Source organism: Branchiostoma lanceolatum, chromosome 1 (genome assembly GCF_035083965.1).
Source record: "Branchiostoma lanceolatum isolate klBraLanc5 chromosome 1, klBraLanc5.hap2, whole genome shotgun sequence".
Classification (NCBI taxonomy): domain Eukaryota; kingdom Metazoa; phylum Chordata; class Leptocardii; order Amphioxiformes; family Branchiostomatidae; genus Branchiostoma; species Branchiostoma lanceolatum.
Window position 1 is genome coordinate 6016035 of NC_089722.1, and position 15935 is coordinate 6031969.

A 15935-nucleotide genomic window follows, 5' to 3' on the forward strand; every position below is an offset into this window, starting at 1 on the left:
AAATCCACAGTCATTGCATGTGAAACTTGCATGATTATGATGAAATAAGGGATGGTGATTTTTTTGATGGTGTTTTGGCAAAATTAATTCTTAAGTCTGCCTTTGCATGCTCAGTGCATGACAATTTCGCAACATAAGGCAAAAGCATTGCATGGACATAAAACCATAATATGAAAATTGCATGACAGACCAGATTATTTGTCAGTTTTCACTTTGAATTGACCAATCCTAAGCAGTCTATAACTGACTTCTTTATAACACATATATTTGATATCTGCTACAACTATAAGGTAAAGGAACTGTTTTCATAACTTATAACACGACTAATTTTCGTATTTCCTCTCCCAGACCCCGACCTCTCCGCAAGGCGAGGAAAATGCAGCGGAGAAACTGTACCAGGAGCTGCCGGAATCCGGTTTCACACGCTCCATCTCCAACCCCGAGGCTGTCATGAGGCGGCGACGCCAGCAGAAACTGGAGAAGAAACTGCAGCAGTTCATGAGTGGGCCAAGTTCAGGTAGGGTCAACGTCAGCTAAACATGGAAATATGGAAACAGAAAGTTTCTTTACAATATTAAGGTCATGAAAATAAACAAGCAAACAGCAGATAACTGATTTTGTAGTTAGTAATGCCAACAGTAACTGGAGAAGAAACTGCAGCAGTTCATGAGTGGGCCAAGTTCAGGTACGGTCAATGTCAAATAGGGTCAGGGTTAGCTAAACACTTTGTAGAACTGTATCTTATATGTATCTTTTAAAATGCAAGTATGATTACAAGCCTTGTTGTGTACAGTGCACTGCAATCTAGCCCTCGGGCTACAAAAGTGTATTTTATTGTGTATGTATGATGTACAATAATAAACCAGTTTACTACCATTACTACTACTGAACCAGTAGACACAGAAACATACCAACAGGCATCTTAATATCCGTGAATAATTTAATTTTTTCAAGTTCACAATCAAGGAGTTACAACAGCCATTTGAGGTCTGTTTCAAGCATGTTGTTGTGTAATGATAAAATAAACGATCTTGGTTTCTCTTGAATTGTTTTATTTCCCCCATCTAGGTGGCACCCTAAAAGTGTACGCCGAAACTATCAAACCAGAGGTGCCCTACAAAACCCTCCTGCTCTCCACCAATGACACGGCAGCGTTCGTCGTTAAGGAATCCTTGGAGAAGTACGGTCTAGACAAGGAGGACCCCCTGGACTACTGCCTCGTACAGGTAAGAACGAAAAAGAGAAAGACACTGGCTCCACACATAACTTGTAAGGGATTTGATTGCTCTCATTCTGAGACTACCAGTGTTAATGTAATGTACATCTCTACAGGATACAGCGAATACCTTGCATTGTTCAACGCAAGTGATTGCCACTGCCGACATAACTCAACATGACTTATGTGGGAAAGAGGGGCTTGTATCCAATTGAAAGTTCGTCTGTGATAGTAATTAACATTGTGAAGATTTTAAACCCTATTTCCACACACAAATTAAAGCGCCTACCAACAAGCTTTGATCGCTCCTCTAGTCCTTCTCAAGTTAAAATGACCCATAGCTTAATAAAGTCATGTGACCTAAACGGAAGTGTGGTGTCTGGAATGGGTCATTTTAAGTTGAGAAGGATCTAAGGGCTGACTGAGAGTGCTTTACATTGTGCACAAAAATATTGTATAAGATCTTTGCAAAGGGGGGCCTATTAATCCATGTTTTTTTGCAGTCTTTGTGTCTGTTTACTGGGAACTGTCACTGTGTCACTTCTTCTAGCTCTGTTGAGTAGATCACAGGCAATGGCTCTTTTTCAAATTGTTTGCAAGCACTTTATAACACATATTGAAGTTTGATAAGGAAATGCTGTATTTATTACGGTACTGGTATAGTATCTATAAAATTGGATGTTCCAAAACTTAAAGGTTGACTTTATGAAAAGATGAAACAGTGTATGCTTCGACTCCCCTTTGAGATTTAAGATAAGCTCAGCTCTGTGTTGCTACTTGCCAGATAATATATAAGAAATATATATTAGAGTAAGAGTACTTCAAGCCATGTTATTTCACTTTTCCGTTCCCCTTCTTAGCTATCTACCTCCAGGCTTAGGAATGTATGTATAACTTTTGCTAACAATGTTTCAAAGTAGTACCTTTACTGTTGTTTATAGATGCACCCACACAAGCACTTCTCTAATGCTTAGGGATGGATCAGAAAAGTTTAGGATGGCATTATTTAGAAATTGGACCAAAAATGAGTGAAAAGTGAAAAATATGCAGTTATATTTTCATACTGACCCATCTTCGATACTTTCCGATCCATCCCTGAACCTAGAAATACCCAAAACCCTTGAGTTTGCAACTTTTAAAGTAATGAAATAATAAGACATTATGCTCCTTTTCCCATTTGTCTGCATTGTTTTGCATGACTTGTACATGTACTTCCAACCTTACTAGTTCACATATGCAGCAGCACTAGTAACATGTGTGTCCATGTTGTGTCTTTGCTAATCAATAACAAAACACTGTGTCTTAATGTGATAATTTCACTCGCTCCAACAAAGAGCATTTGGTCAGAAAACATAACATGTACGAAAGCAAGACCAGGAGAGATATCTCCCTAAGTACTCAATGTCAAAAGTGTCAAGCATTTTGTGATATAAATTTGAACGCAGCAGAACTTTATAGGTTTTGATGACTGGCCATACCACTGTTTATAAGACGTTGCTGACCAAGCTCTGTGATGGAAGGAATGAAGTAACCACTTGCATATTCCCGTAGAAAACTCTCCGTAGCCCCTCAAAACTATTGGCCTTACCCTTGTCCTGTACCACGGACAATTTGCAAGGAAACCTTGCATGATGTCTCTGGAAGCTGTTTGCTGGGGGAACATGTAGTTCCTTTAGAAGTAGCGCAGGACAAGGGTTCTGAGGCCGTAAGCTCCATGTTCTTGCGTGTTCTCTTCTCTCTGTGTCTCCTGGCCTGTAGGTCCAGCTTCCCCCAGGAACCTCCACCTGGAGAAGGATAGGCAACAACCTCAGCCCCATCAGGGAGGTAATCCCTGCTGATCCTGCTACTGCCGGCACCTTGCTTTGACCTTCACCACAGTAGCCCCCCTCCCACTTTGCTTTGACCCTCAGCATAGTAGCCCTCCCCCTACCTTCCCTCCCACTGGCTTCTCCTGTAGTGTTTGCCACTCTGCTGCATGTAATGATCCCAAAGATGACAATCCAATCTTGGATTTGCTGCTCTTTGCTGTTCCTGCTATGTGCTGTGACCTTGCTTTAACCTTCCCCTTCACCACAGTAGCCCCTTTTCCCTTCCTCCCATGGGAGTTTGTCGCAGCCCTCTTTGCTTTTTCCTCCAGGTGTTGTCCCACTCTTTCCCTCTAGTTGTGCTTTGTCCTTGCTGTTCCTAAGATTTAAGTATACCTGGTAGTCCCTGCTTGGCTGTTGTGTTGTACCCCTACAGTGTAGAACCACCCCCCCCCCCACCCGCCCTCCAAACAACCACCTGCCTGATGTCAAACAAGCTTGTATCACCAATAATCACTGGCTTTTATTACAACTTGCTCCCCCCTCTGTTGGTACCCTATCCCTGCTTTGTCTGCCATGTATTTGCTGTGGTTGTATTTGTATTGTTTTAAAGATCCTTGTGATTGTTAGTCAAAGAATTATACAACTTGCCCCTTTTTCTTTTTGGCCTGATTTGGCAATATAGATTGCTTAAGTTGTATGGTAGCACCCCTACACATGCTAAATGTCTGTACATGTATCTACACTCCCTATCACTATCCCTATGATAAAGCCTTTGGGCAAATATAACATATCACATAGAATTAATATACATGAATTAGTTTGTTTGTGAAACTTTCCTGTTGATAGTTGATGCATGCAGCAGAATACATACTGTGTACTCATTTTCACACTCCTAACTTAAATCCTTTTGTTTAGCCATTTTCTAATTTCCCACCTTTCATGACTTCTTTCCTGCTTTCTGAAGTGTCTTTTTCATTTTTGTCATGCATGTTATTTCCTGAAGCAAGACCGTTACTAATTTATACTTACCCTACAGTTGACATACCAAGAAGGACAATCAGTTGGACCAAGTTTTCGTTTCTTTTAAACCAGTCATTTCTTTCAGACAGGGAAGATCACTAAGTTTCCCTATCATTTACTTTCAGATTGCGTTATGTTGTATCTCAAGTTAACCCTCCCAATCTCCTGAAAAGTGACACTCGGAGAGTTAAAAAAAGGGACGTAAAAGACATTGCCTTTTTGAATGAGGGTATTTTGAGTCCTTTGATATGTAGGACAGTACATGTAGGAAGCTGGTGTACATGATTTTGTTTTACTGAAGTAAATTCTTAAAGTTGGGTTTCTCGCTCTCTTAACCTTCCAAGTGTCACAGCCAATTAGAAAGGCATTGTAATTGGCCCATGACATTTGGAGGGTTCAATCTGCTGATATGTGTTGTAACCAATTCAAATTTGGTGCACAGGTATACCTATAGCAGGTGAAGATTAATTCATTTGAGAATTTTACGTATACAAAAAAACTGAGCATTTTACATTTTCCTCAGGTTCAGCTACCACCAGGCAGTACCACTGTGACGGAGACTGGGGGGTGGGGCAGGGAGCTGATTCTAGACGATGACGATTGCCCCCTCCAGATCCTAATGGACTGGCCTGCACAGAAAGGTATGCTTTACTTTTAAACAATCCTGTTCAGATGTAAGAGTGATATGACTTGCTGTAGAAGGTAACAAACAATTTAGCCTCTTGTACAATCCCCCTGCAGCTTCCTGGGAACTGTAGATTACAGATATGTTAATCCTATGGATACAACTATGTTAAACCTCAGTGAAAGATTGCAAGTCCTATCTATGTGTATCTTTAAAATCTTCTTTCCAATTTTCAAATAATCATGAATGTGGTATGGTGCAAGGTAGGTGCAGCCCCAAGCAAAATGCCCTTCCCAGGATTTGAACGAAGGTCTCCCCGTTACCACCTACTTGGAACCAGGACTCCAGGAGGTCAACAGAGAGGCTGTTACCAGTTGAACTACCAGTTGAAATATTTTGTGCAACTGTCTTGACAATTTTTTCCGTCTTTGTAGGCACACTTGCGTTCCAGCTGAAGAGACGTCCCTCTGACGCTCGCGGACAGAAACGGAAGCCGAAGAAGTCAAAGAGCAGCAGCAAGTCGAGCGAGAGCGACAGTTACCAGGACATGGGACCTGTGCCACAGGACAGGCTGCCCTTCATGGTGGAACTCAACCCTGGTGGGTTACTGATCTAAAACAAAACTTCTGCAGTAGAGCTCATAGACTGTTTTCTATAGTGTGGGTGGACATAGTTACTTGTGGTAGATGGTATTTTTTTCTCCTTTAGTTTATACGTAATTATAGAAAGTATGAGAAGTGTTTTTAGGTAATGTATCCTCATGCAATTAGAAATAAGTACAGTAGTAAGTGATAGAGAAATACAAAAATTTTTCTGGGTGTTTGATGTGTTGAAATTACAAACATTTATTCTCCTTGTTAAAACTGGTATTTATTGTATTTACAAGACTTAAGATATTACGTCTATCATCTTCATCGACTTGACATTTTTCTCTGGCCTGAGTTTTTCTCTCTCACTCATTCCCTCCCCACTCATCCCTACTTTTCTCTCTGCCTCATTCTGCCGTCTTCAGGCAAGTTGGTTAACAAGAGTAAGTTGGCCCTTCATCTAGGCCACATTGTCATGATTATATGGATGCCATCCTCTAAAAACAAACAAACAAGCAAACAAAGCAACAAAACAAATTGAGCTCATTTTGCTTTAATGATAATTTCTTTTTCAAAAAAGTGATCATTTATTAAAAAGTTTCCTAAAATTACATTTTTTCTTGTTACTAAGATGTCAATATTGCCTCATATTACTGTACATCTGTCAAAAGGATTGAAAATGTTTTTGTGGAAAAAGAAATAATATTGGGATCGTTTTGGGTATTTTTACATGTATGACATCCATAAAATCAAGTAGGTGTGGCTCTATTAGTAACCCATGCATGCAACATGAAGTAACAATATCAAACAAAAATCTTCTGTCCTTACTTAAGTCAAGGAAGTGTTGCCATGCATACTATTGACTGGTTCAATTTTCATTTTTCTAATTCCTGTGATTTGTCTTTTCATCTCAGATGGTTCGGAAATGCTGAAACCCCGTCTCCACCGCCTGCAGCCGAACGTGACTGAAGTCGGCAGCGAGAGATCGTCAGCCACGAGTGGCCAGTACCTTCAGGTAGGCCTACAACTGTCTCTGCTTCTGTCTATATTGTGTCCTAACTGATAGGTAGACCAGTGACAGTCACATAGTCACTGACATCCTTCAGATTTGTGTATTCCCTTTGAAAGATCTGTGGAGAAGTGATGTTTTGTGCCATGAGGACTAGTTTTCCTCACATACCACTAAGTTTGGAATAGTACAAAACATATGAAAAAGTGGTAATGGTAACCATGATCTTGTGCAGTTGTAGTTCTGATTCTATTCTGCTGAGTTTGTACTGTGATTTATTGTCACTTGTACCTGTTGGTCAATGGTCATCTGTTTGCAGGGTAATAGGGTAATGCTTGTCTTTTGGAGGAATTCAGGATTTCATGCAATTTTGTAGTCTCTGCTTTCTTTCACCATTCTATCTTACACTATTAACTCTACTAAGACCTTCCTTACACATGCTAAGCCCCTGTCACACATAGCCGACCATGGCCTCTCAACCGTCTCCAGGTCCTCTGTGGTTGGAAGTTTGTTGGTGAGGTTGCCTACTGGTCTTGGGTTGTAAAAAGATATTGTCTGTGCCAGCATTTTTTTATAGTAAAGTCATCTTCTGCTTAGATGTGATCAGAGGAGCAAACTGGAGCTAGAATAGAATGGATTCCAGGCTACTCCCCACCCAGAATGTGTGACAGGGGTTTTAGTCATGACATTTCTCACACTACTTCATGTAGAAGCAAATCTCTCCTCTGACCCACTAACCTGAGCTGAGCACTTCTCCCATTGGCACAGCTGAATGTGGCGGAGACAGACTCCGGGTACCACTCCTCCTCCAAAGGGGAGGTAGGTGGGAACCTTCTAGTGCTATGTGGGTGGTAAACATCTCCCCTGCATAGAGAGGCATGGGCTGCTGCAATTCTATTGCTTTTAAGAATACAGAAAAAGAGTTGATAGTTCATGTAACTGATATAAATGTACAATTTGGTTCTATATTCATAAGCAAGGATAAAAGAAATGTAAAAAGCAATAAGATTGTTTTTGCCCAAAACCCTGAAAGCAAAAAAGTTGTGTCTGTAAGTGCTTGGCACCCAATTCCTTACTTGAATGCTGACTTGCTAACCATCCCCTCTTGTTTTTGCTGGTGGTAGTGCTGGCTGGTCTATAGTATTTCATTGTTACTTTCCTTGGTAAAACAAATGCTAAGGAGGTAAAGATGACAATGGCTGTGCATGGAGGACCCTGTGCTCAGCTTAATGCATATTATCTTTTTTTTTACATCTAATTTTATGCAGTGCAAGCATGAAAGCCAGCATGCTATGTGCTGTGTGCCCCACTTCTTATTACAGTTGATATTAACTTTGCTCCTTTCAAAAGGTTTGGGAATTAACCGGAAGTAAAAGTCATGTTTATTCACTTTTTTTCTGATCTTGTACGGTTTCACCCGAGTTTGCAGATAATAGAAGCCCTTTTTAGTTTAAAATTTTCTTTATGCCATTTCTTCCTCGTCATTGTCATAATCACAAGAACAAGAAGCAGCTTTCTTAATTGTGACATATCCTTCCAAAGTAGCCAAATGTTTCAAATAAAGAAATGAAAGAATCATGTTGATTGAAATATTTTCTTTTTTTTCCTCAGTTGTTCTCTCCCAATGTGAAACCACGCCACTGTGTCCTCGCCAACATGGAGGGGGTCGTCACGGTGACGCCGACCAACCACGAGGCCGAGACGTATGTCAACGGGCAGCGCATCTACGAGACCACCATGCTGCAACACAACTCTGTTGTCCGCTTCGGCAAGATGCACACCTTCCGCTTCTGTGAGCCTGTACCAGTCACAGAGGTAGGGCTAACTTCCTGTGTTACTATTGGTGATGTATTGTAGATTTGGAGATGTATTCAGTGGTTTTGTTTCTGTACAGGGCTCGAAATTCATATTTGGGATTAGGTGCACTGATGCACCCAACCTTAAAATTTAGATGCACAGAAAGAATTTTGGGTGCACAAGAAAATGTCAGCAAAACGTAGTCATAGCAGTAAAGCTAATTTCATGTATTTGCAACATACTGCAAGTATACTAAATGCCATGTTACTATTAGTATTATGTAGTCTTATCTCAGTACCTCTTTAAATATTCTGTGCTTCAACTGTCTTGAAAAACTACTTAACCTTGGCCAGCTTCTTATTTCGCTTGATGATGTACATGCGTTAACATTTCCTTAAATTGTTCCTTACAGAGTCAGAAGTCTCAAGGAGGAAGACCAGACGTGACCCAGTCCTCCCCAAGAAGGGGACCAACAGAACAGTCTAGGTAAGGGAGGCACTTCCTCTTCATCTGTAAGGAAAGCCTTGTTGTGTACATCATCAGGTTTCCAAGAAAGGGCCCTCCAAACATATTAGTAATTAGTCCAGAGTAGTTTCCGTGTTTATGTTTATGTTTGCATTTGCTCTGGCAACAGCTTGTCAGACCAATACGACAAGTGTTTTGTTGGTCTGCAAATTGGTGTACAGTACTTAGCGTGTGCACATGTTTTGTTGACTCATCCCAAATTGGTGTACAGTGGCTTGTGCACATGTTTCGTTGACTCAACCTAAATTGGAACATACAGTAGTAAGTGCAATGGTTTTGTTGACTGATGCCAAATTGGTGTACAGTAGTGTATTCACATGTTTTGTTGACTCATCCCACATCTGTGTCACAACAACATCCACACCATGTCAACACAGCATCAGTATGATTGCTAAGTGTTGTGAAGTGGGGCTGTACAAGCCGGTTACTCACATAAACTAAACCATTAACACAAGGGGATGAAAGAGTATTACACTGTGTTAGTAGTCCAAACTGCCTACTTCCTCATCTCAGTTCATTTCCTCCCTTCCTTACCATTTCCTTCATTTTCTGCAAGACACGGGCGTCACTACTTTACTTCCTTGGTTCCTGTACTGTGGCCTGAAAAATAAGTGAAAAGGAAGAACAGTCCCAGTTTCAACTTCAGACACAAAATACATTCAACATTGAATATTCTTGTAATTCTGAGTTGATATAGGCTTTTCTTTGCAAGTGTAAATTAGAATGAAGGGATCCTTTGCTACGTGTAAGGTTTTTTATTGTCATCCAAACAAACATTTCTTAGCATATACATTTATGTGGTATTCTTGGAAGTTGCGCATCCAAACATCTGATATTTTTCTGTCCAAACGTTTTCCTAATAAGAAGATATGAGAACCAAGGAATCAAGGTGATGTGGCCGTATTGCACTAACATGTCCCCAAGGAGCACGCTCTTTCCCATCTACCTTTTCTAACTTGGTTGATTTCCTTGTCGGCTTTTGGCCTGCATTGGACCGATCCTCCCAGAATGCTGAACGCTCTGGTTCGCGACTATGTCCGAAGGTTGGTTCCTCCCAGGCTGTTGTTTAGTTCTTGTCTTTAACTCCTCTTCTTCAGTTCTGCACCCTTTCCTCAAGATTCAAGACAGGTGTGTTAACCAGGTGTTGTGAGATGAAAACTTAACTTGCACATTGTTGAGAAGGAACTTTTTGAAGAGAGCTTCTTCAAAAAACTTCGTCAGTTTTTTTTTGATTTTGTGAATCTTGATGCAATAATGTGAAAGAAAGAAAAAATGTTAATTTTCTTCATAAAAGAATTGATTTCAGAATTTGGTATGAGATTGGATAAAGGAGCCTTGTTTAGCGGTTGATTATTATTATTCACAAAATAGATGTCAGAACCATAAGAGAAATTTGTAGAGCTGAACAAAAAATGATTGCAAAACTTGCCTCAATTGTGTCAGCAATTGTCATCTGTAGTCATTCTACACGCTTCTGTGCAAGATTTGTTTTTATCTCACAATATACCTCGTACATGCTCCAAGTCTCTTGTTTCTTACTTCCTAGTTTGCAGAGTATAGTCATAAAATCTCCCAATTTTTTTCTGTCCCTTTCTTTGCCTCTTGGACCCAGGTGCCCTAGAAGGTTTGTAGGAAGGCTTACTAACCTGTGTGTTGTTGACTGCATGTTTGGATCAGTCCTATAACACAATGGCATTGAGGGATTGCATGCTGTTTCTAATTGTGGCTGTATGTGTTGATTATGTGCCCGATATGTGTTTTTTTCTTTTTATGAAGTTAAATCCCCTCTCTTACTAATGGAAATAACATCTCATCTAGGTATCAAATGTTCACACACGAAAATTGACAAAGTGTTTTGTTGTTGTTGTCGGAGAGCCTTGCTTATGTTATAATGTTATATTCTTGTGACTATTTTGGATGTATTTTACAGGGACCATCTTGTTGGGAACTAGAATATGTACTTTAGGAAACACTGTGTACACTCATTGATATTCAACTCAGCTTCCCCTTCTAACCACCCTGATAGCAGCATTAGTTCCCATGATGAAGCCATTACTTCTGTGACGATGTTTGTCCTCCACGACCCCAATCTTACAGCTTGTAGTTTGTAATACTTGTATGTAACTGTAAATGTTCCACCCACCCACCCACAGCCCCAGCTCAGGGCAGTTTGAGACGACATTTGACGTAGACGGCCACATCGAGACTGTCTCTAGTCCTGTTAACAAGGTGAGGATTGGATTGTCACCCGAGTAATAGTTACTGTAGTTCTCTTTCTCTATGGCAGTCCAGTCTCAGAAAACCATCTGTGTACCTCTGGAGGTTTACTCCAGTAAAGCTGGTGACTGTTACGCCAAAGTGCGGTTATACCCGCTATATAGATACAGATACAGATACAGCTATAGAATTGTACAGTTGTGTAATCAGAGTAAATTTTGTACAGATTATTGATCACATTTTTACTATCCTTAGTGCAATCAGCAGTAAGCACTGTATGATACTACATTTGTATTTAAGAGACAAAACTGTTTGACTCTAAGTGTAAAGACATTTTCTTTGTCCCTTCAGACGCCTCCGAGAGGCTTGCAGGAGAGGCCAGTTGATGTCCCACCAGAACACATGCCTCCAGTCAGGTTAGTACACTCACCTACAATGTATCTGTGTTTACGTAAATGGTGTTGCCATGACCTTGTAGCATGGGTACCTTGAAGCTTAGATAAATGATACTCACTACAATGGTGCTTTTTCAGGAAGAAAACGACTAGAATTTACATGTAGACTGTACTGAAATTGTTACAATTTTAGTGGCAAAAAATTTTGCTTCCATTACTGTACAGTATGTGATTATAGCCCTATTGCAAATTTAGAACGACCACAAACTTAACTGCATTTACAGTATACTGACAGACTGTTGTACATGTACTGAGAGCACTGCAGACAATTTGTATGTAGATTTCTGACAGGAAGATTAAGGTCATTGAGATCATAGTCATTTGTCTTCTCTAAGTACGAATGTACCGCAATTGTGGTAATGTAACGCAATTGTGGTAAAGTACAAACATTAGATCCTCCTTAGAAAACAGCTTTTATTCAAACAGTGCTTTTAATTAGAATCTTTCTTATAGTATGATACTGCCCTTGACAAGTCTTGTTTTACAAAACACCTCTGTCTTCATGGCTATTGCTGAATTATTGTATACAATTATAGACTGGGCTGTTTGTGTATTCAGACTGTGCACAGGCCTACTGTCTGGACTGGGCTTAAATTGCCTGGACTTTGGCCTACTCCTACTTCCTAGCCTATTTGAAACTACTACCGGTTGGATGGGACATTCTTCATGTCTAAGTTAACCTTGTTGCCGTGTAGCAGCCATAATTTTGGCAATGTCAACGGATATTTTAGTCCAATGTTGTGAGCCATTCTGAAGTCTGTTATTGTGATATTTACTGAAAGATCAAATCACGACATGTTATAACAACCAAAAACCATGTTAATGTTGCTGCTCTTCCTCCTCAGGTCCAACATCCCCTTTGAGACGGTGCTTCCAGCATCTATAGAGTACAGAGACAGCAGTAAGTGGTTTTACTCTAAAGCGCCCCCTAGTGGTCAATCTAGGAATTGCAGGGAAGGCCCTCTTTAGCTATCAGCATTGAAGTTTTTTCATCGTTGCATTTCTTATATTGATAGCTTCCAGTTTCCGTGCAGGGACTATTGAACTATGCTTGCTACTGTGCAAAATGTCTGACATTGAAATGTGGCTGGGTTTATGTGCTAGTCCAAAAACAATTATGTCATTCAGCTTGAGAATGTATTTTGCTGTTCCTTTTAACAGCTGAAGAACAGCTGCTGTCGCAGGTGATCAGTGAAGTCAATGGAGCTGCTGTCCAGTTCAAGCTGGCCCCGACCTACACCCTGTACATGGCTGCCAGGCATCGCATCGCCTCGGACGCCAGGAATGTCCAGACGGCCGCGGAGAGGCTGCACAGGCTGAACTCCATGACCATAAGAGTGGCCAGTATGATCAGCAGGACAATTCAGGTACTGCTACCTCCTTGCAGTTACGTTTTTGGTGTGTCTGTTTGCTTGTGTGTCCTCAGTAATTTAATACAGTAGAGTGGCAGGAAGTGAAGAAGAAAATGGTGTAACTGCAGTGTGACAGGAAGTTGAGCTCGAATTTGAGATAAAAATTGTCCCCAGCTGTGGCATGTTTCTACATCGGGAACACTGACAGGAATGAGGTGAAGGTCCTTGAATAGGTTATCTCATTTCCCATATTCAATTCTTTGCCATATGCATGTTTGTTGCCTTATGAAATTCAAAAAAATTTGTGATTTGAGATTCTTTTTTGTTTTTCCAATGTCACAAAAGGATGATTAACTTATGTATTAACTTGCCTATAGATACAATAGAGACAATTCTACAGCATTCATTGTTGTACTTCTTGTTTTGCTCAGGAGGGCAGTGCTATTGCGGGAGTCCTGGCCTTCTGGATGGCCAACGCCTCCGAGTTGCTCCACTTCCTCAAGATGGACCGGGACACGTCTCGCCAGACACAGGAAGCACAGGGAATTCTGGGGGATGCTGTGCAGATGGCATTCAGGTCTGCATCTTTGTTAATCACTTTTCATCTCTTTGAGAAGATGGACTGCCTCAGACATCAGTCGTCCTGCATATCTTAAGAACCTTTTGCATACTATAAATTTGGTCTATTTTGATGGGACTTAATTTTACGTTAGAATAGAAGGGCAAAAAAGGTTTTCTTTTCAGTGTTTTGAGTTTACATTTGAAACAGTTCTATAGTACGGTAGCAATGCAATGGAAATACACATTCTCGGCGTCAAGACTTTGTGGTGGAGAGGTCACCACGAAAATAGAACCACTGCAAACATTTCAAGATTTACAGTAACGCACCTGGCTCACAGATATCTATTTGAGGCTGGTTACGTTACATCAAAGGACTTTTCATACTGTATACAAAATTATCCACCATATTTTGTGATAGAGATTTTAAATCTCCTTTATTTTGAGTATACAGCACTGAAAGATTGTTGTAGCTGTGTCTAGTTTGTTTCTGAGCTGGTATAACTATATAACCTCCTTATCTGTATGTGCAGGTATCTTGTGCAGTGTATGACCCGTGAGCTGAGGGCGTCCATGCCATCCTTCCTGGACGAGTCTTCAGAGGCTGACCAGGAGGACGAGGAGTCCCTTACAGGTAAGGAACTCACCTGGATCTACAGCAAATTCCAGGAAAAACACTCACCATCTAGGTGAAAAGAAGTTCCAGGAAGAATTTGCACCTAATGGAGCAATCAGAATGATTGAAATTTTGATTGTTTTCATGATCGGGTCTGTTACATGTAGATCAAATTTGTGTGACTGCTTCATCAACACACTCTAGGTTTCCACATTGCATTGTTTTTACTACATGTACCAACATTACTTGCTTTCATTTTGTGGTCTGGGTAGATCATGTCTTTGCACAGACTTCACTGTAGTTTGCATTTTGTCTCTTGCCTTGTCATTCTTCACACATTGCTTAGATTCTATTTTATGTGGTCACTATCATGAGTCATGATGTCTCACATCTTGTTGTTCTTCACCTCTTTATTTTCTTTTTTCATCCCTACTTTAAACTGTCCTCATTCTGTGATGGATCTCCTACCTACGTCACACTCCTTTCCGTTCTCATTTCTTCTGTTTCTTTCCATGACGTCTGTTCTCTTTCATTGTGACTCTCTTATTCTGTCTTGCCACAAAAATCACTTCCCACCCACCCCACCACCACCTTCTTCCTGTTACCCTGTTCTGTGATGTGTCCATGTGTGCTGCTTCTCCCATGGTTCCTTGAGCCAGTGAAACCGAGCGATGCAGACCAGGGGCGTTTCTGGATGCTGGAGGCGGGCTGGAAACTGGGCAGCTTTCTAGACATGCGTGACCTGCCCATCTTTCTCAACTATCACGCCTATCACCCTAGCAACAGCCCCGGCTACCTCCCTATAGGTTGGTCAGCAACGTATCTGTCAAGTACACGGAATTCCCTACAATTCAAAACCCATGGCTAATGCTAGCGTCACATTTCCAAACCAGGACCCAGCCAGGCTATTTGCAGAAATGAAAAATAAATGTGTTCAACAATAAATATAATTACACAAATTATGCTCATGACTATTTTTTTACGTTCTGTGTTGTGTTGTCTGTTATATCAAAGTTTTGCTTTCCACAAATTACCCGACCAGGCTCTGGTTTGGAAAATGTAACCCTATGTGGGAGCCCAACTCTTCCTACCGTGAAGTCTTCTATGGCACAAATTTGACAGATATGCAGCTGGGTTGCACAGTGTAGCATGCAGGCCTTTTCAAGCTGTCTCTAAGCACCACATAGACAACGTCTAACCCTCCCATTGTCATGGGTCAACTACAAAGCCTTGTTTAGCTGAACCCTGGCAGTGGGAGGGTTAGAATTGACACCAAGTTGCAGTTATGACAAAAACTTCCCTGTGGCTTTTGCTGAACCGTGCAATTGAGGCCATGGCTGTCATAGTTGGGAAGACATTGCATTTGGAAGTAAGATTTTGTATGAAGGCTTCAACTTACAGTGAAACTGTAGATAAAGCAGCTGGGCAGGTTTGAATAAGGATTGAGCCTTGATTGAGCACCCTCTTTCATTATAAAACATGTAATAAACAAGATAATAGAAATCCCATAAGATTCTTGGCTTTTTTCTGCACTATAGAGCGACTTTGGCACCCTCAATGGACATTGGCACTTGCCAGGTTGGCTTGAACATAATAAAGCTAAGGCTGAGTTTTGGATTGCTCTTATAGGGCTGAAACTGTACAGTTGTTTGGCTTGGAAAATTTCTAAATTTGCCAACCTCTTGCTTTGGTACTCAGATATCTGTTCAACTTGGAGTCAAATATGCAAGAAGAAGAAGACATGATTTCAAATTCAGACATCAACATGTGATATTATTTAAGCAGATTGTGCTACCAAGTAGGATTTACAAAGTCAAGACATTGGCAAATTTTGGCAAGATTGTTCACTTTCTGTGACATAATCAACAAAAAAATTCCTCCAAAGCCCGTTCGGCCAGTTGTAGCCCAGCCGTCCCGGTCTTCTGCTGTCTCGGACGAAAGAAACTACGCTCCAAATCTCGCGCCAAGTCAGAGCCCGTCCTGTCAGTTCCACCCGAACCGATCCGCGCCGGCACTAAGAGCTGCGAACAACTTACCTTAGAGACAGGTTGAAGCTTGTGACAACTCTCTCTTCAGAGCTTAGCCATTCTTCTGCTCTATCCTAACCCCTGCATGTTTTAGTCAGAGCTACGTTACACTTACATTCATCT

The 15935-nt window shown here is 40.9% G+C and overlaps 1 protein-coding gene across 9 annotated transcripts in view; it reads left to right on the plus strand.

The window, feature by feature from the left end:
• The window catches only part of LOC136431041 (afadin-like), a 75033-nt gene that overhangs the window by 24793 nt on the left and 34305 nt on the right, over nucleotides 1–15935 (plus strand). For 5 of the 9 annotated variants that reach the window (XM_066422257.1, XM_066422244.1, XM_066422281.1 and 2 more), the window contains exons 5-20: nucleotides 349–517; nucleotides 1069–1226; nucleotides 2077–2100; nucleotides 2975–3040; nucleotides 4568–4685; nucleotides 5104–5268; nucleotides 6171–6271; nucleotides 7034–7084; nucleotides 7877–8080; nucleotides 8475–8548; nucleotides 10741–10816; nucleotides 11156–11220; nucleotides 12105–12160; nucleotides 12421–12626; nucleotides 13043–13188; nucleotides 13703–13803. In XM_066422257.1, the coding sequence (XP_066278354.1) occupies nucleotides 349–517; nucleotides 1069–1226; nucleotides 2077–2100; nucleotides 2975–3040; nucleotides 4568–4685; nucleotides 5104–5268; nucleotides 6171–6271; nucleotides 7034–7084; nucleotides 7877–8080; nucleotides 8475–8548; nucleotides 10741–10816; nucleotides 11156–11220; nucleotides 12105–12160; nucleotides 12421–12626; nucleotides 13043–13188; nucleotides 13703–13803 (1780 nt within the window). The remainder of the gene's footprint in view (nucleotides 1–348; nucleotides 518–1068; nucleotides 1227–2076; nucleotides 2101–2974; nucleotides 3041–4567; nucleotides 4686–5103; nucleotides 5269–6170; nucleotides 6272–7033; nucleotides 7085–7876; nucleotides 8081–8474; nucleotides 8549–10740; nucleotides 10817–11155; nucleotides 11221–12104; nucleotides 12161–12420; nucleotides 12627–13042; nucleotides 13189–13702; nucleotides 13804–15935) is intronic. The other 4 variants (XM_066422236.1, XM_066422250.1, XM_066422263.1 and 1 more) reach the window with 4 other exon arrangements.